The 21306-nt window shown below is 41.5% G+C and overlaps 6 protein-coding genes across 7 annotated transcripts; 4 read left to right on the forward strand and 2 right to left on the reverse strand.

Annotated features, from left to right (window-relative positions):
- The first annotated feature begins 457 nt into the window (after positions 1–457).
- LOC133740600 (tRNA (guanine-N(7)-)-methyltransferase) lies at positions 458–2601 on the forward strand. The gene is made up of 2 exons (XM_062168548.1): positions 458–633; positions 1704–2601. Exons 1-2 carry the CDS (start codon positions 487–489, stop codon positions 2475–2477), a joined length of 921 nt encoding a protein of 306 aa, XP_062024532.1. The 5' UTR covers positions 458–486; the 3' UTR covers positions 2478–2601.
- Positions 2602–2860: 259 nt separating this feature from the next.
- On the forward strand, positions 2861–3893 carry LOC133740601 (uncharacterized). Its single transcript, XM_062168549.1, has 2 exons — positions 2861–3109; positions 3195–3893. Exons 1-2 carry the CDS (start codon positions 2917–2919, stop codon positions 3767–3769), a joined length of 768 nt encoding a protein of 255 aa, XP_062024533.1. The 5' UTR covers positions 2861–2916; the 3' UTR covers positions 3770–3893.
- A 117-nt stretch (positions 3894–4010) lies between these two features.
- On the reverse strand, positions 4011–5627 carry LOC133740598 (pentatricopeptide repeat-containing protein At2g20540). Its single transcript, XM_062168545.1, has one exon. It carries the CDS (start codon positions 5625–5627, stop codon positions 4026–4028), a length of 1602 nt encoding a protein of 533 aa, XP_062024529.1. The 3' UTR covers positions 4011–4025.
- A 21-nt stretch (positions 5628–5648) lies between these two features.
- Positions 5649–7751, forward strand: LOC133740597 (putative pentatricopeptide repeat-containing protein At3g15130). Its single transcript, XM_062168544.1, has one exon. The coding sequence runs from the start codon at positions 5649–5651 to the stop codon at positions 7707–7709; it is 2061 nt and encodes a 686-aa protein (XP_062024528.1). The 3' UTR covers positions 7710–7751.
- Positions 7752–8114: 363 nt separating this feature from the next.
- LOC133740599 (serine/threonine-protein kinase AFC3) lies at positions 8115–11474 on the reverse strand. Of its 2 annotated transcripts, XM_062168546.1 has the most exons (12): positions 11277–11474; positions 11044–11164; positions 10920–10946; positions 10677–10830; positions 10537–10585; positions 10161–10275; positions 9904–9995; positions 9668–9815; positions 9046–9110; positions 8866–8963; positions 8613–8718; positions 8115–8501 (listed from the first exon to the last, which is right to left on the reverse strand). In XM_062168546.1, the coding sequence occupies exons 1-12, from the start codon at positions 11370–11372 to the stop codon at positions 8358–8360; spliced, it is 1215 nt and encodes a 404-aa protein (XP_062024530.1). In that variant the 5' UTR covers positions 11373–11474; the 3' UTR covers positions 8115–8357. The 2 variants fall into 2 exon arrangements, with proteins under 2 accessions (XP_062024530.1, XP_062024531.1); XM_062168547.1 differs by lacking the exons at positions 10161–10275; positions 11277–11474 and having other exon boundaries at positions 10677–10946.
- Positions 11475–12766: 1292 nt separating this feature from the next.
- On the forward strand, positions 12767–13617 carry LOC133739317 (two-on-two hemoglobin-3). The gene is made up of 3 exons (XM_062167066.1): positions 12767–12991; positions 13065–13195; positions 13289–13617. Exons 1-3 carry the CDS (start codon positions 12855–12857, stop codon positions 13501–13503), a joined length of 483 nt encoding a protein of 160 aa, XP_062023050.1. The 5' UTR covers positions 12767–12854; the 3' UTR covers positions 13504–13617.
- The last annotated feature ends 7689 nt before the right edge of the window (positions 13618–21306 follow it).

Raw genomic sequence — 21306 nt, forward strand, 5'->3', positions numbered from 1 at the left:
CATGATGCGAATAACATGTATTTACAAAATGCACCTCCAAAGTTCTTTTATTTCGAGGTTTAAACTTGAGACCTCACAAAGAGAGGTAACCCTTATATTCATCTCCCTCATCACTGTAGAGACAATATGTTAAACAACAATAAGTGAGGCTCGTGACCAACTATATATTGTACCGATATTGTTCTAACTTAATTAACCACTCATTAAGTGTTGAGTTTTAATCACAAAATGTCTCGATACAACTGGGTGTGAGCCACCAACTTATAAGTTATATTATTTTTTGTCACTTTTCTGATGTGAGATATTTACTCTCCAGCCACTATAGTTTTGATGTGGATATGGCATTTACAAAAAGGAAAGAAAAAAAATTGAAGAAGAAGAAGAAGAAAAATAAAAGAAGGGTTATGTTGTGGGCCTTGGGTACTCAAGCTCTCGACGCAGGAAAGTTAGGAGATTTTTGGCCCACCATTGTGTAAGATCTTTCAAATGGGCCGAAGAAACCCATGTTTAATCTCTCTTTTCGGCTCGAAACCCCGAATCTGTGAATTTCAGGCGGCGAGTGCCAGAGGGAGGGTCGCAAAACACCTTCGGAACCAATTTCCGGCGTCAACTCCAATACATAAGATACCCAAGGTCCGTGTTTCAAACTAGCCACTCTCTCTCTCTCTCTCTCTCTCTCTCTGTTTCTCATTCTTACCGTGTTTGACGGCGACTAGGTTTTTTGGTCTAAGTTAGGGTTATTGATACAGTGGGAATTGATTCTGAACTTGAAAAAGCTTTACCTTTATTTGTTTTCGGATGTTGAGTTATGGGCTGGGTGTTCATCTTGTTTCGACTATGCTGAAATCGATGCCTGTTGGATGTGTTTTGAATTATACAAATGAAAAGAAAAGAAAAGAAAAACCCACATTTATTTTGTTTTCAAAGTCAGTACATTACATGGATCTGGAGGTAAGCTAAGTTAGTTACTGTGACTGCCTGTTGAGCTAGACTGAGTTCAAACTATTAAGTGCAAGTGTTTCTGCTTTGACCATCATGAAGCTCTTTAGTTGGTGAATGATTCCGCTTCTCTTTTCTCAATTGGTTCTGTGTTGCTTCTGTACCGCATCCACCACACCTTATCTGCTACCAAGAATGGCAAAAATGTATCGCGTTTTAAACATGACAGACCCAATTCTATTTACTATCGTTTCCAGTGTTCTTTGTTAATGTTTTCAATGTTAATTGCATTGTGCTTTTGATGAAGAAATTAGTTCAAATAAATCTAGGCTTTTATTATTAGGACTCTTATTATTATCAGGATTCTTTTAAGCATTATCTTAGCCTCCCTGTATATTGAGGCCTTGCCTTTGTAGTCTTTTATTTTCAGATTTGAGTTATTTAAAATTGAAAGCTTTTGCTTCTCACCAGGTCTGTGTCTGCGTGATGCAACCTAACCTTACCTTAGGTGTGATGCCTAGAAACCGTACTGGTGTGATGCTAGTAGCTCCCATCCCTTTCTTAATTTCCTTGCTCTAAATCCCTTTTCTTTGAGACTGCTACAAATAAACCCTAGTTCTACAGTTCTGCTCTATTGGTCCTGCATCAGCTTTATACATCTTCTGTAAAAGACTTGTTTCATAAGGTTTTTAGTTGATTTTGCATTTTATGTTCCCCTTTGTACTGAGCTTGCGGTGCTTAAGGTTGCCACTTCTTTTCTGCAGTTTGCTGAAAAAGTCATGTTGGAAAACAAAGTAAACTCAACTCATAGCAAGTCCACTGGTCTGCCTCGGAAGCGTTTCTACAGAGCAAGAGCACACAGTAACCCTCTGAGTGACTCCCACTTTCCAGTACCTGTCGCCCCCAGTCATGTGGATTATTCTCTTCATTACCCGCAGCTCTTCCCCTCATCTGATGAAGCTGGTAGTTGCAAAAAGATCCAGTTTGCAGATATTGGCTGTGGTTTTGGGGGGCTTCTGATAAGCCTTTCAACTCTTTTCCCTAGCACTCTGATGATTGGAATGGAGCTTAGGGATAAGGTGACAGAGTATGTCAAGGAAAGGATTTTGGCTTTAAGGGTGACAAATCTGGGTCAATACCAGAATATCTCAGTGGTTCGCACTAATTCCATGAAGTACATCCCAAATTACTTTGAGAAAGCACAGCTTTCAAAGATGTTTTTCCTGTTCCCGGATCCTCACTTCAAAGAGAAAAATCACCGTCGTAGGGTGATCAGTCCATTCTTGCTGGATGAGTATGCTTATGCTCTAGAAGTTGGTGGCATTATATACACAATAACAGATGTTGAAGAACTTGGAGACTGGATGAAGGCTTGTTTAGAAAATCACCCTATGTTTGAAGCTCTCACAAGTGAAGAGGTCGAAGCAGATCCAGTTACGAAGCTCTTGAGTTCTGCAACTGAGGAAGGACAGAAGGTCGACAGAAACGGGGGACAGACTTTCCGAGCAATTTACAGACGCATTGCTCCATCCCTATGATTTTGGTTGTTATGTAACAATGGTGGAATGATTGATTACCTTGGAATTGTTGTAGCCTTTTCTTTTATTTGCTCAGCTTGCGACTGTCAAAGTAGTCTCAACAAGGATTATGTGCTTTCTGAAATCTTTGATCTCCCTTATTTTGTTCAAGTTATACATGGTCTTGTTACACTATTATCATTTTCAAACTTGATGGATGGATATAGTATTGATCATTATAGTTATAAGTTGTTTTAGCAATATAATATATGTAAGTTTTAGTGATAATATAGGAGAATTAACTAAAAAAAAAAAAAAAAAGATTTTCCCAAAAGAAAAAGAAAAAAACATCCTTATCAGAACCGAACCTAAACCGGGTTTATCCAGAACCGACCCAGAATGAGCTTATATAACCTCTATAACATGACTTGAAAGCGTTTGAGTTTTGACGGTTAGAGATATGGCCACAAACAGCAGAGAAGCCCGAAGGAGGAGGATCCTGGAGAGAGGGTCCGACCGCCTAGCTCTAATAACGGGTCGGATCCAAACACTACCATCTTCCTCTTCATCACCCGACCCACAAACCCAGTTTGAAGATACAACAAACCCATCTTCTCCGCCGCCAACTTCCGATGTTCAGGACCAAATCGCCGGTACCCTCTTAACCTCTTTGGCTCTTCATCTTCAAAGTTTTAATCTTTCTGTTATTCTTGTTAATGGTGTAGTTGGTTTTTGCAGAGTTGCCTTCTGAGATTGAAGAAAACGAGTCTGATTCAACATTGCCAAGAAGCCAATCTGATACAAACACTGAAGCCTTGAGGGCCATTGATACCCAAGTCCAGCAACTCCTCTCCTCATTAACAGCTCAAAATGCACCACCACCACCACCACCATCATCGTCTGAAAATCAAAGGCGGCCGCTTTTCACTGCCAGTGGAGTGAGTAGTGCCATTGCAGAAACAGAAAGAACCCGCCTTTTGTTTTCGGTAGCAGTAGCAATGTTGGTGGTTTTAGTTCATCTGGGTTTTCCTTTGATGGGGACTAGTAACATAGTGAAGACCCTGTTGGGTTTTCGGCCGTTGTACTTGGTTTTGCTGACCAATGTGACATTTGTGCTGGCAAGGATTCTTGGTAAGCAGAGAGTCTCTGAAAGGCCTGGAGAGATTAGAACTTCGGCTGAAGGAATTGAGTGGGTTGCGCAGTTAGGGAGGGCTGTAGAGATAGGCTTGGTAGCGCAGAAGGTACTTGATGCTCTGTTTATGGATTGTGCTGTGTATGCAATAATAGTTGTATGTGGTCTCTCTTCTGCATAGCAATTTCTCTAGGAAACTGTATGTTTTTCTTTGTTGTTTCTGCTCATATCAGTGAATCTTGTTGAAATTGGAAGCGAATTTCAAATCTTTTTATTGTTGATGAGATCATTGCTCCCCTGGTTTGTATTGGTTTGTTATGTATACTTGCTGACTACAGCAAATCCCCTTATTCTTGTTACCCATGAAAGAAAACCGACAGCATATTGGCCAAGATATAACATTTCGGCTAGATTATCAAGGTATTTTAGCACAAAATTCAGCAGCAATCCTCTGACACAGCTTCAATGTTGTCATCTGGTATGCTTTGGTGTGAAACCAGCAGCTCTAGCATGGAAAATATGTCTTTTGCAAATGGTTTTGTATCATCCCCTGATACGAATTCTAAAACTGCATTGTTAACCTCGATCAAACTGCAACCTGGGGTTTTCTTCATGCTTTTGCTTCTTATGAGTTTCCTCATCCTCGACACATCCTCCCACCTCCCCAGGTCTGCATATATATTGGAAAGTAGTACATAGTTTCCTGCATCATCTGGTTCAAGCTCTTGAAGTTGCTCCATTGCATCTAGAGCAATCTCAAGATTGCAATAAGTCCTGCAAGAGCTTAACAAGGAGCCCCAAATCTTTGAGTCTGGCTTCATTGGCATCTGCTTTATTTTGTCGAGAGCCTGATCAAGGTGCCCGGCACGTCCCAGAAGATCAACTAAACAACCATAATGCTCAATTCCTGGCTCTATTTTATACTCATATCTCATAGAGTCAAAATACTCGAGTCCCTCCTTCCATAAACCAGCATGGCTGCAGGCTGATAAAAGACCAAGAAATGTAATCCCATTGGGTTCAATCTTCGCTCTCTGCATCTCTTGAAAGAGCTCAACTGCTTCGCGAGCTTTACCATTATTCGCCAGTCCGGCAATCATGGTACTCCAAGAAATCACATCCCTCTCCAACATCTGATCAAACAACTGCCAAGCTTGATCAATGCAACCGCATTTGACATACATTTCAATCAGGGCATTGCACACAGACACCGACTGTAGTAGCCGCTTTTTATCCGAGTACCTGTGAATCCATTTCCCAACCTCAAGAGCTCCAAGCTGGGAGCATGCTGGCAAAACAGCAACAACACTGATCTCATCAGGCTCAATACCCAGCATTTGCATTCGTCGAAAAATATCCAAAGCATCCCCATAACACCCGATTCGAGTGTACCCTGAAACCATTGCTGTCCAAGACACAATAGTCTTGTCAGGAATTTCCTCAAACACTGCTCTTGCCTTTCTCATCTGCCCCAACCTAACATACCCAGTAAGAAGACTGTTCCAAGTAATCACATCTCTCTCAGTCATTTCCTCAAACACCTTATGTGCATCCCTCAAATGATCACACTTGGTATAAAAATCCACCAGTGCATTCTCAATCAGCAAATGCGACTCTGGCCCAATTTTACATACTTGACCATGAACTTGCCTCCCCAAATCTTCACAATATAGCCCTGCACAACATTTTATAACAAATGGGAATGTGAATTTGTCTGGAAAAATAGGGTTTCCAGATTCTGGGTGTCCCAGCATCTGCTTATACAAAGTTATCGCCAAACCATATATATGATTATGCGTATAAGCTCGGATCATCGCATTGAACAGAAACACATTTGGCTCAACAACTTGTTTGAATAGCAAGCTAGCATAGTCTACATTCCCACTGTAGTCGCACACATCCACCATTTTTGTCACCAAAAAATTGCTCTGGGATAACGAGAGCTTCACCATTTGAGCGTGGATTTTCTTCAACCCTGCTCCGGTTTTACAATTTAGCAACTTGGGCACGAAGGAGTTCTCCAATTCTCTGATTGCCATTAGGGTTTAGGGTTTTGCAAAATGAATGAGAGGCAGAGATTGGCGAATCTCCTGCGGAACTGTTCGAAGAATTTGCTACTTCGTGAGGGATTGCAAGCTCATGGGTCAGTGATGAGAATGGGACTTGGGTTTGATTTGATGCTGAACAATGATCTTATAGATATGTATAGCAAGTGTGGTAGAATGGGGAGTGCACGTGAGGTGTTTGATAGAATGCCTGAGAGAAATGTGGTTTCCTGGACTGCTTTAATGTGTGGCTACTTAAACAGTGGCAATGCCAAAGGGTCATTATCTCTGTTTAGTGAAATGGGATTTTCGGGAGTTAAGCCGAATGAGTACACTCTTTCGACTAATCTCAAGGCGTCTGGGATCTTGGGGATTGCTGATAATGGAATGCAGATACACAGTATGTGCGCTAAGTCTGGTTATGAATGGGCTGCAGTGGTGAGCAATGCTATCCTTGACATGTATGCGAAATGTGGAAGAGTTAGTGAAGCGTCCAGGATGTTCAGTGTTATGCCGGCTAAGAATGTTATTACTTGGAACGCAATGATAGCTGGATACACGGTTGAAGGAAATGGGGAGAAAGCGTTGGTATTGTTTAGGAAAATGCAAGAGCTGGGAGAAGTTCCGGATGAGTATACGATTACAAGCACACTCAAGGCTTGTAGTGGCCTTGGAGCAATTCGGCAAGGAAGCCAAATACATTCCTCCTTGATCACAAGGGGGTTTCTGTGTTCAGTTCGGACGATTATTGCAGGTGCTCTCGTTGATATGTATGTGAAGTGCAGGCACTTAACTGAAGCTCAGAGAGTGTTTGATCAAGTTGAACAGAAGAATCTAATATCTTGGAGTGCCCTGATTCTTGGTTATGCCCAAGAATGCAATTTAACACAGGCCATGGCGTTGTTTAGGCAGCTCAGAGCTAGTGTATGTCATCAAGTAGATGGGTTTGTTCTGTCGAGCATTATGGGTGTGTTTGCTGATTTTGCTCTAGTAGAACAAGGTAGGCAAATGCATGCTTTCACCACTAAAATCCCATCTGGTTTAGACATATCGGTGTTTAACTCGATTCTGGATATGTATCTCAAGTGTGGTTTGACAGATGAGGCAGAAAGACTTTTCGATGAAATTCAGTTGAGAAATGTAATTTCTTGGACAATTATGATCACCGGGTTTGGAAAGCATGGTCTGGGGAAGAAAGCTGTGCTTCTTTTCAACCAAATGCAATCGGAGGAAATAGAACCTGATGGAGTGACTTACTTGGCAGTGCTCTCAGCCTGCAGCCATTCTGGACTAATTCAAGAATGCCAAGAATACTTCTCAAGATTGTGTCATGACAAACGGATTAAGCAAACTGTAGAGCATTATGCTTGCATGGTTGATCTCCTTGGTCGAGCAGGAAGATTAAAAGAAGCTAAGAATCTGATTGACAGCATGCTGCTAAAACCAAATATTGGAATATGGCAGACATTGCTTAGTGCTTGTAGAGTACATGGAGAGGTGGAGATAGGGAGAGAAGTGGGAGAGATGCTTCTGAGATTGGATGGTGATAACGCGGTCAACTATGTGATGCTGTCAAACCTCTATGCAGAGGCCGGCTACTGGAAGGAGTGTGAGAGAATAAGAAAACTGTTTAAGAGGAAGGGGTTAAAAAAAGATGCAGGACGGAGTTGGGTAGAGATTGACAAGGAGGTCTACTTCTTCTACAATGGAGATGAGAGTCATCCACTTACAGAAAAGATTCATCAAGTATTGAAGGAAATGGAGAACAGAATAAAATCTGAGATCGGCTACGTTCATGGGGTGAGATTTGCACTGCATGACGTAGAAGAGGAGTCAAAAGAAGAGAGCTTGAGAGTTCATAGTGAAAAACTGGCAATCGGGTTGGCATTGGTATGTGGTGAGCTTGAGAAAGGGAATAGAACAATTCGGATCTTCAAGAACTTGAGGGTATGTGGTGATTGCCATGCCTTCATTAAAGGCTTGTCAAAGGTTTTGAAGGTGGTAATTCTTGTGAGAGATGCTAATAGGTTTCACAAGTTTGAGGACGGCGTGTGTTCTTGTGGAGATTATTGGTGATATCTAGCAATTTGTTGTGATACTGTTCACTTTTCATCTACTTTTCTGAACTTTTTTTCCTTCATTCTAATCGTGAAAATGAACACAAGAACAATACAATCTACCCTAACCATTGATTTAAAAATCTTCATAAAATTATCATTTTAATATCCTCATAATTTTTTTAAAAAAAAAACCCTTAACCCACCCCACCCTTACATATGTCAGTGAGAATCGAACCCATGACCTATACAATGTTGGAATTATAATTATAAGTTTGAGAACCCATGACCTATAAAATGAACACAAGAACATTACAACATTATCTAACCCATTCGTTGTATCATTCAACTTACGAAGAAACCACATTTTCAGTTTCCCTCAACTATTTATTCAAAAAAGAAAAGAAAAAAAGCATCACAAATAGAGCAAGTGAAAAGATTTGGCGGCGAATATTTCATTTCATTAGTTGTCAAAAAAAAAATATTTCATTTCATTCACTATAATGCGGAGGGCAAAATCTCAACATTTAGATCTCTGTATGTACAAGTGAAGCACAACTTGCTCGTTGTCCGAACTCTCTCTGGTCTGTTTACCAGAATACTAGCATGGTGAACCAAACTCAGATCATGCTGCAAACTCTCTAATTAAATTTGATTATGTGGTTCCTCAGGTTGTTATCTTGAAAAAGGGATGAGCAAGGGCCTGTCGAGCTGAGAGACGCTCAGATGGATCATATTTCAACAGCCCATACAACAAATCAGTGAGGAACGAACTGGATTTTGAGGACCCTACACGTCGTGATACCATATCCTGAATACAAACAGCAATATCAGTAATGTGTCATATCAAACAAGAAATCAGGGTATTTTACAAGCTACAATAGTAGCAAATAGTTTCTGAAACCAACAAGACAAAGTGTACCTTCAAACTATCAAGCTTCTTAACGGCTCTTATACTCTCCCGCGACACTGCTCCTAAAGGCCAATTCAGCCTTGTACCCCTCCTAAAATACTTTTCAGCACCATGACTGCACAGGATAAAAAGTTCACAACATAAAACAGTGAGATATATGTATTACTATTTTGACCCTCTTATTCTTTTTTTTTTTTTTGGCCAAGTATCAAGGTTGCTCTAAACTATTCAGGGGAAAAGTAATAACAATTTCACTATATACCTAGCCCGCTGAGTCATATGCTGGGGCAGAGGTCCCAATACCCTCTCCATCATTGCTAAATGCTCCAAGTTCTCATGCGTTTGAAATAATGCTTCACCCTGACAAGATTTCACATGTTAAAACATAATCCCAACCGGATGATCCATAACCCAAGCATTTGTACAGAAATATCAAACTAACCGCACAAAGTTCAACAAGGATGCAACCTACGCTCCACAGATCACATGGATAAGTCCATCCTAGACCTGCAAGATATGCATACAGCAAGATGAGGGGTCAAGCAGAATATGTACGAGGCTAAATATTGTCCTAACAAAATTCCCAATCCATCTCAGTCTCTTAGAAAACACCAGAGCATGTTTGACAGAAACCCATAAGCTCACCAAACCAAACAACAAGTAAAAGATGAATGTGATAAAAATGTTGCCTAACTCGCACAGAACCGCATAAGATCAGGTCAAAAGAAAAGGCAACTACGCACCACATGCCAACATGCAATAATGTTTACAATCAAGGCCAACATGTACTTTTTTTCTAATGACCATATTGGGTAACCCAATATCCAATATCCAATATGGAGACTACAAGATCACATTTATTTGTTCTTTAACCTTCTACAAATCTGAACACTTCATTCAAAATCAATACTTTCATCCCCAGAAGTACTTGCTTCTCTAAAACACCACTTGGTTCTTTTCACCAATGACAAAATTGCTTGGTTTTGTTGTAGTCGGAACACCTACAAATAAAAGAAAATACAAGATAGAACACCTTTCTACTTGCGAACACCATAATCAGTTACCTAGAATAATCTCAGGGGCTCTGTAATGCCTTGTGGAAACAATGGAGCTATGAATCTGATTATCAAACACAGTACTACCAAAATCAATCAGCTTAATGGCACTAGACTTGGGCAAGCACCTGTATTGCATTTCATCTGAAGAAAACCTCTGTACCATTTTCAAGAAGTTTTTATTACATGAGTCTGTACCCAGATATGGAACATACATGAATTGTGAATTGTAAATGCCAAAATACCTTAAAACCAGGAAGCTTTACATATTCAGAAGACACAAGAAGAATATTTTCTGGCTTCAGGTCAGTGTGGATTAAGCGTAAATCATGCATATCTGCCGAATATGACAAAGCAGAAAAAACCAGTTAAACAACACGACTCAATTAAAACACCCTGTTACACCCCCTGGACAAAAAAAACAGGCCAAGAGAAAGATTTGGGTGACTGGTTAGGAAAAGAGGAAAAAATAGGAGAATGAAACCAAGAGCTATCCACACACATGCTACAGATTCCAAAAGCTGTCGTCCAAATTCCCGAACAAGATCCACAGGGAATGGGCAGTATTTATTTCTCTTTAGAAAATCAAATAAGCTTGGTCCAAGCTTCTCAAACACCTGATAAAACCATTAAATGCATTGAAAGCAAGGTCTCTGTTTAGTTCCCAGTTCTATGAACAGAGTCACGGGACATACTAATATCGCATTGTAACTCAATTTGAAAGCTCTACTGATATTAAATGCATTTCAACACCAAGAGCGGGGTAAACTATCTTTTACATAAAGCCACACTATCAGCAGAAGAGTCAATCACACTGTAACCAAAATAATACAATGGAGTAAAAGAGTTGCAGGAAGGAACTTAATTTGGATGCTTACTATGCATATGTGATTGCGGTAATCAAACCAATCGCGAATCTGCACACAGCTGCAGCAACGTATTCAGGGAGTTAGATGGCATCGCAATGATGAACTCAGCAATTCTTATGAGCAGAAACCCAACCCAGAAGACAAGTTACCATGAGTTGCCAGTATCGTTGTTGGCAATCTGATTAAGCACATCCACCTCCATCATTGCTGCATCCCGGTACTTTTGTATGCTCCGAACAACCTTGATGGCCACATATTCACGTGTTTGACGATCCCAACATTCCAAAACTCGACCAAATGTGCCTACAGCACTAGCAATATGCTGAATGACACAAGCAGAGAATGAATGAAATTATAAAATCTTGTAGACATCAGGGCACTTGACAGCTAACCTTCACCCATCTTGTTAAGAATTTTATCTGCCAAACAATTAACATAAAACCACAATCAAAATCAATATCCGTAATTCAATTCAAAGATTCAAACTTTTAACAAAACAGTTCAATTCAAACTTACATCTTGGAGTGAGATTCTCGCCGAGATTATAAACATAATGACCTTCACGATCGTCGTCTCGTTTCGGAGGCGATCCATTTCTTCCATTCGCTTGATTACCAGCCAACAATGGCCGTTGCGCCTACAAAACAAGATGCACCCATTCCTGAATCAATTCTCGGTTCCTTTTTGGGGATCCCTGGAAACCCTAACCCTAACCCTAATACTAATAATTTGGGGATCCCAAAACCAACCTCTGGTTCGTACTCCGAGGGGCCGACGTCCCACGCGGACCGAGGCCTTTTCCTGATTCGCTTTAGCATCCTAGAGTCTATTCCCACCGCTGTCATTTAAACCGGTCGAGATCGATCCCCCGTCTGCAACCAAAATTCTGAGATAAAAAAAATATTTTTTTTAGGGTTTTCTGGCCACAGAGAACCCTGAGATTAAGAGAAGAATCCTGGGGGGGTGGGGTTTGTTATATTAACTGCGCCGGGTGGCGCGTCGGCGGTTGTAATGGGCCGAGGATGATTAGACGTGTTCGGCCCACACATCTTGCTAACGCATTCTGATTATTGGTCCAAGCCCAACTTAGACTTGTAACTTTGCTTTCAAACCGCCATGACCCGTGAGTCTTTGATGTGTTGGAGCTCGGCCTGTTGAAAAAGAATGAAGATTATCTAATGAACAAGACTACTCACTTAAGGGACAGTAAGAAGCAAGTGAAGTCTGATAACTGAGATAAATGGACAATTTTAAGTTGTTGTAATTTCTACCTTTGAATATATATATGGATCTCAGCCACTTGTTCCTTATAGTTTTTTAAAACTGTTTTTGCATGACTGATCTAATGAATGTTGTTTATTTCCAGTTTGGATTGGGCCCTTTGTTGTATCTCCTCGCAGGACTTAGTTTTCTCTTTAAAGCGTTTTTAAATTTTTTTAGTACATTTTACATTTGAATTATAAAAAAAAAAAACATTGTTGAACTGCTTATAAAATAAAAATAGGCATCATTTTCTTTTACCTCGCTAGCCCTCCACAATTTTTAAAGAAAAAATAGTTTATCGTTGAATTAGTGTTTATTTATCCCGTCAAATCGAAACTGTCATATTTTAAGATATCATAAGGGAAAAAAAAAGGTCTCTTATACCCTTACTCATTGTCTTAATACTACTAACTCAAGCAAGCTTGATGAGATCAAAAGAAAATCCATCGAAAAAGAGGACTGTGTAGAACCATTTTATTTTTTTACCTATTTTGCATTTTATTAGAGGTGAGATAGTAAGTCACCTCAGTTAGGTTAGCGAGTTAGTTACATAATCCAGATTGAGATTTGGCCCGTCAAAGTTGTTGGTCATAAACTAGTGAGAATAGCGAGTTAGTTACATAATCCAGATTGAGATTTGGCCCGTCAAAGTTGTTGGTCATAAACTAGTGAGAATTAAACGAGACATGAATGTCTATTCTAAAAAACTGGACCAACCTTACACACAGCAGCCGCTTTACCTATTTTGCATTGTTGTTAAATTGAAAGGTTCTTCTCCCTTTCTTTCTTTTTTTGCTTTATTCGGCCCGATAGCAATTGCAATTTGCAAGCAATAACGACATGGTTAGCTCATAGTGTGCCATTGTCCAAGAAAATAAAAACAAAAGGAACCACCCACAGTTTTTAAGATTCTCCGCACTGGCAGCGACAGTTTTATTGGTTGGCAAATCAAAATCCGAGTCGGACTCTCAACACGCGTGCATTCCACGCGTCCCCGCATATAAACACCTATTTCCGGCTCACCAAACCCAAACGCCTACACACACTCAACTGAGGCTAAAAAAATGCAGAGTCTTCAAGCCAAGGCCTCCGAGTGGAGCGGAGTCGACTCGGCCGACGCGTTCGCCATCGACGACACCAACCTCTTCCAGAAGCTCGGCCTCCAGGCCTTCGTTAATCTCTCCACCGATTTCTACACCAGGTTTGGTTTCAGTCTTCTCTTTCCTTTGATCATCGAAATTGGAATGAATTGAATTTACAATTGTGGACTCCAGGGTTTACGACGACGAGCAGGAATGGTTCAGGTCAATCTTCGCGAATTCCAAGAAGGAAGACGCGATTCAGAACCAGTACGAGTTTTTCGTGCAGAGAATGGGAGGGCCGTCTCTCTACTCTCAAAGAAAAGGTTTTTTTTTTTTTTTTTTTTTTTGGATTTGTTTTTAACAATTTGGTCAGATTCTTTGGAAAAAAAGACTGAAACTTTATATGTGTTTTGAAGGCCATCCTGCTCTGATCGGGCGGCACAGGCCATTTCCGGTGACGCATGAAGCGGCGGAGAGGTGGTTGCATCATATGCAGCAAGCATTGGAGAGCTCTTCAGATATTGATGAGGATTCGAAGCGAAAAATGTTCAATTTCTTCAAGCACACTGCGTTTTTCCTTGTGGCTGGAGACGAGTTGAAGAAGGGTCAAACTCAGAACCCTAAACCCTAAATGTAAAAATTGAATTCAAATTGTTGTGAGGAACAACAAGATTATGTAGGTCAAGGAACATTAACCCTTTATTAATAAATGAATTATGGAAAAAGCTCTGAACTTTAACTCTTACTCTGGTTTATATGTTGGTGAAGTGACTATATCTGCTTTGATTCAGAGAGCTGCAATACATTGGATACTAGTACTGCTGTAGTTAAGAGTTTCAAGATTTAGGTGTTGTAGAAGTAGATAACTCCTTAAAAATCTTCTTTAGAAAATTTGTGTTGATTAGATGTTTGGTGATGAGAAGAAACTGATGTTGTGGACCTTATGATAGAGAGAGAGTGCGATGGTGAACCAAATTTTGGAGGGCAACCCATCATGTGATAGTGAAGAAAGCCTTGTCCTTGTTTAGTCTGGTATCCAGTACCCACAGGATTGGGCCAGACTGTGCACATGATATTGCATATAATCTGACTTGCAATTTAGGGTTAGGATGTGGAGGTATTAAATATTGAGAGCAGAGAGCTCAAGATAGTGGGGTGTTGATTCCTAAAGCAAGTGAGCAGATCCATGGGAACACTCGAAAGCAACTAATTCCCAGTAAAGCCGGTAAAAGATGACTGCAACTTGTAAAATTTAAGACCTTGTGAGAAACATATGAAATTTTATAATACTTTCTTTCATCATAGTGCCCTCCACAAGAGAGGCCGTGAGCCCAGGCCCCTGAAAGCATTTTATCTACTTGAGCCCTGAGCCCTGAGCCCTGAGCCCAAAGAAAGATTAGAAGTTGAAGCATCCAAGGTTCTCTTTTTGTCTTGTACATGTTTTTCCTGGCACTGGTAAAACACTACATACCAAATGGAAATGGTCTTTGCAGATTGTACAGATCAAAAACTGAGGTCAAAACCCAGAAAGTCCTTGAAGTCTGTACAAACCATTGAAATAATGGGAAGAAAAAAGGGAAGACTCAGATATAAATAGAAATAGAGAAAAGGCATCCTACTATCATCTACAATGAATTATCAGTTTATCGCTATCTCTAGGTTAATATTACTGATGAGTGATGATGTTGATCCACAAATAACTATGGCCACAGTTGTACTTTTATCTTCTGATTATTCAATCACATCTTTAACTGAATTGGAATTAATCAGGGAAGTTAGAGAGAGAGAGAGAGAGAGAGTTCACAATATAAAATTTAGTCTGATGGTTTCTAATACCAAGATCAAAAAATACATATACATACAATTTCTTCGACATTCACAACGTCAATCCAATAAATCATTCCTATATAGAACCCTTGATGGATTAGCAAACCGAGCTGAGAAAGACCTCGATAAGTTATCAGGCTCTGTCCACCCCATTCCTCTATCAAAATTCTTTGAGTATGTTTTGGGATCATAACTAGTCTGCTGCGAATGCGATAGAACAGTACCAGAACTGAAACTCTTCTTCTTCTCCTTCTTGAGTTTCTTCAAAAAAATTTGCCACTTTGGTTGAGCCTTGGTGTACGTAGTGCTTGGCTCTCCCAACCTGATGCTTGGAGTTGGACTGCGTGAACCATACCACTCTTTGATCCCCATTGCTAACACAAAGACCAGATTTCTTGCACCCCAAATATTTAAGCTGTAGAATGAATTAGTTTATGCATCTGTTTATAACTTTATATATACATATAAGATGACTCTAGGATGTAAATTATGTATTAGTTTAAAGCACATGTGCATATATAAAATGCAAGAGGGCATGGCTCTTCTTTGATAAGTACGGCTCTGGCTTTTGACTTGGCTCAACCTGGCTGCTCTTAAAAATGGATGAATGGGGTAATGAGAATCCACTGGGAAAAAAAAAAGATACGTGAAGCCTTTTGTTAAGAAATACGTAAATCTTTGTGCATTAGAAAATGTTATTAGAGAGAGAAAGATAAAATAGAAATGGTCTTCAGCTGAGGAAGCTTCAAGAGCCATAAAAGGAGCTTCATTACTAGAAGAGATGGCTTTTGTCAGCAAACTTTGTTTAAAGGGTCAAAGTGAGACAGCCGAAAGAGTCATCCTTTGCTAGCTGCATGGGAACCTCTCTTTTTATCACATTCCCTATGAAAATTAAAATTATTCCAATATATTCAGTATTCATTGAAATGTTCCAAAGCTTAGAATGGTTATGGTAGAGTCAGTTTACCAAAAGCAAGAGAAAAACAAAAGAAAAGCTAAAAATACTTCATATTCATTCCTGCCCAGAACAGGGTTCCAAAGATAACATATATAGGCTTTACAAATATGTTATAATCTGGACCTGCTGCCAGCTATTCAAGCTATATCAAAGCGGGTCAAACCCATGGGCCAAAGCTAATCTAAAAAAGGACTAACACAGTGAAAGCCTGAAATGAACAGGGCATGATCCTATCAATTCCTCCCCCCTTGAGAAGGGGTCTGACCTCAGGCACCAAAGGTAGGAAAGCGGGCTTTGATTGTGTGTGTGTCCTCCCAAGTGGCGTCTGCAGCAGGGAGGCAGTGCCATTGAATGAGCCATTGAGTGGTGTTGCGTTTGTTTTTCTTAACAATTACCATGTCCAGCACACACTCCGGATGCCATAACAGCTCCCCTTGATCATCAAATTCCGGCAGCGTGGTTGTGAGTGGAGTGCCTTCACCAATTCTCTTCTTGAGAAGGAAAACATGGAAAACCGGATGAAGTCGGCAAGAGTTAGGAAGTGACAGTCGATAAGCAACCTTACCAATTCTTGCTTGAATGAGAAAAGGACCATAAAATCTGGGAGAGAGTTTATGAGAAGGATGCTTGATCAAGGAACGCTGTCTATAAGGATGGAGCTTCAAGAACACCCAATCACCGGCAGCGAATTCTCTTTCAGTACTTGGCGGTCCGCATGCTGCTTCATACGGTTCTGAGCTTGATGCATGTGTGTACTTTGAGCAATTGAAGCAGAGCATCCTGATTCTTTAGAGCACAATCCACAACGTTGACGGATGTAGAACCCAGGAGATAGGATGAAATTGTTGGTGGTGGTGTTCCATACACCTCCTGAAATGGGGTCATCTTTATGGTGGAGTGATATGTGGAGTTATACCACCATTCCGCCTAATGAAACAATGAACTCCAGGAAGCAAGCTTATCGGTGGCGAAGCATCGCAAGTAGTGTTCAAGAGAACGGTTTACTAACTCGGTTTGGCCATCTGTTTAGGGATGATAGGCCGAGCTTCTACATATTGTGGTGCCTTGTAGTTTAAAGAATGCCTCCCAAAAGTGGCTAATGAATATGGGGTCCCGATCACTTATGATTGATTTAGGCGTGCCATGAAGCCTAAACACTTCCTTCATGAAAGCCTCTGCAATGTGAGTGGCGGTATAGGGATGAGACACCGGGATAAAGTGACCATATCTGGATAAACGGTCTACAACAACCAGCACTACATTGTGACCTTGAGACCGTGGTAATCCATCCACGAAATCCATTGAGATGTCCAGCCAATTATTATCGGGAATAGGTAGAGGTTGCAACATACCCGGAGGATTGATGGTCTCATACTTTTGTCTTTGACATTGATCACATTCGGCAATGAATACTTTGATTGCTTTGCGCATACCAGGCCACACAAAATTGCGAGAAAGGCGATAGTATGTGCGTAAAAAATCCCGAGCGACCAGCTTGGAGAGAAGAATGAAACTCATAGAGCAACATAGTACGCCAATTAGAGGATGAAGGAATGAAGAACTTGCCTTTGTTTAACAATTGTGTGTTGTGCAAAGTAAACCCCTTTTTGCTGGGAAGTCCCTGCTGTAATTGAGAGATGATGGTCTGCGCTTCCTTATCACGAAAGCAGGCCTAAGCGATTTGTGCCAAACCCTCGAACAATGGTGCTGAGATGGCTTGAATTGAACACATTTCATGGCGCCGAGAGTGCAAATTGAGTACCGTATTCAAATTGCCCAGTCTGTATTCAATTGTGTACTGATAGCCCATGAGTTTAGCAAGCCATTTGTGTTGCGAAGGGGTTGAAATTCGCTGGCCCAATAGATGCTTGAGTGTTTGGTGATCGGTGATGATGGTGAACTGATTCCACAAGAACCGTTAAGCGATTTGTCGATGGCCTGCATGATTGCAAGCATCTCCTTATCATATACAGATAGCACTTGATTTCGAGGAGATAGAGGCTTACTCAAGAATGCAATTGGATGTTTGCGTTGAGAAAGTACGGCGCCTATACCCAGACCGCAGACCTCATGCATCAGTTTCGACAGTGAATGGGATAGTGAAATCCGGCAAAGCTAAGACTGGAGCTGTCATCAGAGCACGCTTCAATTCGTCGAAGGTTGATTCCGAAGCTGGTGTCCATATGAAATTGTCGGTCTTGAGCATCTCTGTAAGAAGTTTGGCTATGATGCCGTAATTTTGGATGAAGCGGCGGTAGTAGCCTGTGATCCCGAGGAAGCCGCGCAGTCCTTTTAGGGTTGTGGGTTTGGGCCAGGCCTGTATGGCTTGGACTTTGGTTGGGTCAATAGCAACACCAATAGATGAGATCACATGACCCAAATAATCCACTTGAGCTGTAGCAATTCGACACTTGGACATTTTGAGTCTTAGCAGATTGGACCTAAGTAGGGCAAAAACTTCTCAAAGGTGCACCACATGAGATTACAAGTCTTTGCTATACACAAGATGTCGTCAAAAAATACTAACACACTCTTGCGTAAGAAGGGCTTGAAGACTTGATTCATTCAGGCTTGGAAAGTCGATGGTGCATTTGTAAGTCTGAATGGCATCACAACAAACTCGGAGTAACCTTCATGGGTTCTAAAAGTCGTCTTATGAATGTCTTCCTCGGCCATTCTTGGTAGTAGCTGGACCTTAGGTCGAATTTAGTAAAATAAGTGGCACCATGTAACTCATTCAATAATTCGTCGACAACAGGAATGGGAAAACGATCCTTGACCGTCGCTGCATTGAAAGAGCGGTAGTCGACACAAAATCGCCATGTGCCCTTCTTCTTTTTGACCAAAAGGATCGGAGAAGAAAATGGGCTAGAGCTAGGGCGGATCAATCCACTAGACAACATTTCAGCTACTTGTTTCTCAAGCTCGGCCTTTTGAGAATGGGGGTAACAGTAAGGGCGGACATTGATTGGATTGGTGTTAGGAAGGAGGGTAATGCGATGACCAGTGGATCGGGTCGGTGGCAATGTTACAGGTTGTGAAAATATATCCTGGAATGAGTCAAGTAAGGCCTGAATTGGAGGGGGTGGGGCTCAGATTGGGGTGGGCTGGTTGGGGTCAGAGTTTGGGCCGTGGAGTCCCATTGAGTAGATGGAATTAGGGCAAAGAGTTCATGAGTGTGGGCTGATTGATGATTGCTGGTTAGCCCTTTTAGCACATGGAATTGCCCATTTTTAAAAAAGCCCATGATCTTTTCTTGAAAGTACCATGCTATCAAGCCCAACGTATTGAGCCATTGAGCTCCCAACACCAGATCACATCCTATAACAGGTAAGAGAAGGAAAGAGCTTGTGAAGGAATAATCTTGAATCGAAACCTTCACATCGTGAACCATGCCTGAAGGGCGTAGCGGTTCGCCAGAGGCTGAGTGAAATTGGATGCCCACTGCGTTCGAAACCTTCAACTGGAGTCGGTGAGCAATATCAGGATGGAGGAAGTTGCTTGCGGACCCGCAATCGATGAACACTTTGATGGGGTGATTATCAATTGATCTCTTCAATCGCATCATCTCTCTAATTGCGGTATGGGTAATAGCCAGAAGTGTGTATGCTTCCTCTGTTTCGGGGTTGGTTTCCTCAAGAGTGGGTGGGCAATCGTGGAAATCTAGTGTATCAGATGGGTCCTCAGTGGGTATGGCTGTAGGTGCTTCCAATATGGCTAGGAATGGCTGTTTGCAAGAGTGGGTGGGTGTGTACTGTTCGTCACAGTTAAAGCAGAGGCCCTTTGCTCTTCTCTCACGATGTTCCGAGGTCGATAGGATACTATGATGGCGATTGGGTATGGGTTTGTTGATTGGTGGATTGTGTGTTGTAGAGGTTTGGGTGGGAGTAGTTGAGGATAGTGTGTTGTGGGAACGGTGAGGGATGGAGGGAGTGGTTGAGTATGGTGTGGTGCTGTTGTAGCGAGAGAAATGGGACCAATGAGTGGGTCTTGGAACGCGGTTTGTACGGAGGTCGAAAACCGATTGATAATCTGACATCTTTGCCTCGCAGCACCGTGCTAGGCGCTGTGCCTCCGTCAATGTGAGTAAGTTGAAAGCCATGAAGTCATGGAGGAGTGCTGGTTTCAGGCCGCCCAGAAACATGGGAAGGAGGTGATCATCGTTCCAATCCGGTGCTCTGTAGGACAATTTGGTGAAGGCTGTGATGAACAGTTCCATGGTGGAGGTCTGCTGCAAGTGTGAAAGTGCTATCTTGAAGTCATGTTGTGCACGAGCTCCGAAATGGGCCAGAAGGCCGGCATGAATTGCTTCCAAGTAATCATTGGATGTCATTGTTCAAACGAATTCATCCAAAAGCAAGGGTCTGGTCTGAAATGGGAAGCAGCGATGGCCACCTTTTCCCACGGCGGTATTCGTTGGATTCTCAAGTACCTCTCTGCCATCAAAATCCATCCCACTGCATCATCACCCGTAAATCGAGGTAAGTCGATTTTAGGGTCTGAAGAACTGAGGGTCATAATGATATGTGGTGTGGGCTTGGGTTCGGGGGATGTTAAGGGTAGTGGAGAATGGGATGTTGGTTGTGTGTGGTGGCTAGGTAGAGTGTGGGAATAATGTGATGGTGGAGTATTGTGGTGGTGCAGATTGCAATAGGGGAGGTGTATGTGGAGAGGACTCCGGGATTGCAGATTTCGGGGAGGTGAGGGATGGAAATTGAGTAGAAGAGTTCATGGTTGGTGTTGAAATGGAACCAAAAGTGATCGGCGGGATGTTGGCCGGTGTATTAGGTGGTGGGGGTATGGAAAACGATAGGGTTGAAGCGGGAGTGGAGGGAGTTGCAGAATAAATGGGTTGAGGTTGTCGAGTAAAACCTTGCACCGTAGTGCTTTGCAAAGCTGCAAGTTGTGCAGTAATGTGGTTTTGAAACGAGGTATGGTTATGGTTGACTGCATCAATAGATTGGTGAAATTCCTCTTGAACAAGAGCCAAGGAATTGTGGAACTCTGCCCTTTGTAAAGGTTCTGAGTCATCAGTGGGCTGATAAGATGAAGAGGCTAGGTGGGTAAATGGAGGAGGGGGTGGTGGTGGGATAAAGGCGGAGGTGACTGGGGTGGAGGAAGGAGCGGAAGCTTGCATGGTTCGAGCCATGCTCTAATACACATTGGTAGAGTCAGTTTACCAAAAGCAAGAGAAAAACAGAGGAAAAGCTAAAAATACTTCATATTCATTCCTGCCCAAAACAGGGTTCCAAAGATAACATATATAAGCTTTACAAAAATGTTATAATCTGAACCTGCTGCCAGCTATTCAAGCTATATCAAAGCGGGTCAAACCCATGGGCCAAAGCTAATCTAAAAAAGGACTAACACAGTGAAAGCCTGGAATGAACAGTGCATGATCCTATCAGGTTAAGGCTTCATAAAGTTGTGGCTAATTTTTATGTTTACACATAGTTGAAATGTTTAGGAGCTCAGATGTTTTTGGCTAATTTTTTTATTTTCTGCTTTGCTTTTGTTACTAAAGTTAATTTCCAGTCCGTTAAACGAGTGCTAAGTCTCCTTTTATTTTATGTTTCTATGAGGAAATTTGCCGGCGAATTAATCGTCTGTAAGGGTTCATTTCTAAATATTTTTTGAAACGATTTTGTT

Source organism: Rosa rugosa, chromosome 3, assembly GCF_958449725.1.
Source record: "Rosa rugosa chromosome 3, drRosRugo1.1, whole genome shotgun sequence".
Lineage (NCBI taxonomy): Eukaryota > Viridiplantae > Streptophyta > Magnoliopsida > Rosales > Rosaceae > Rosa > Rosa rugosa.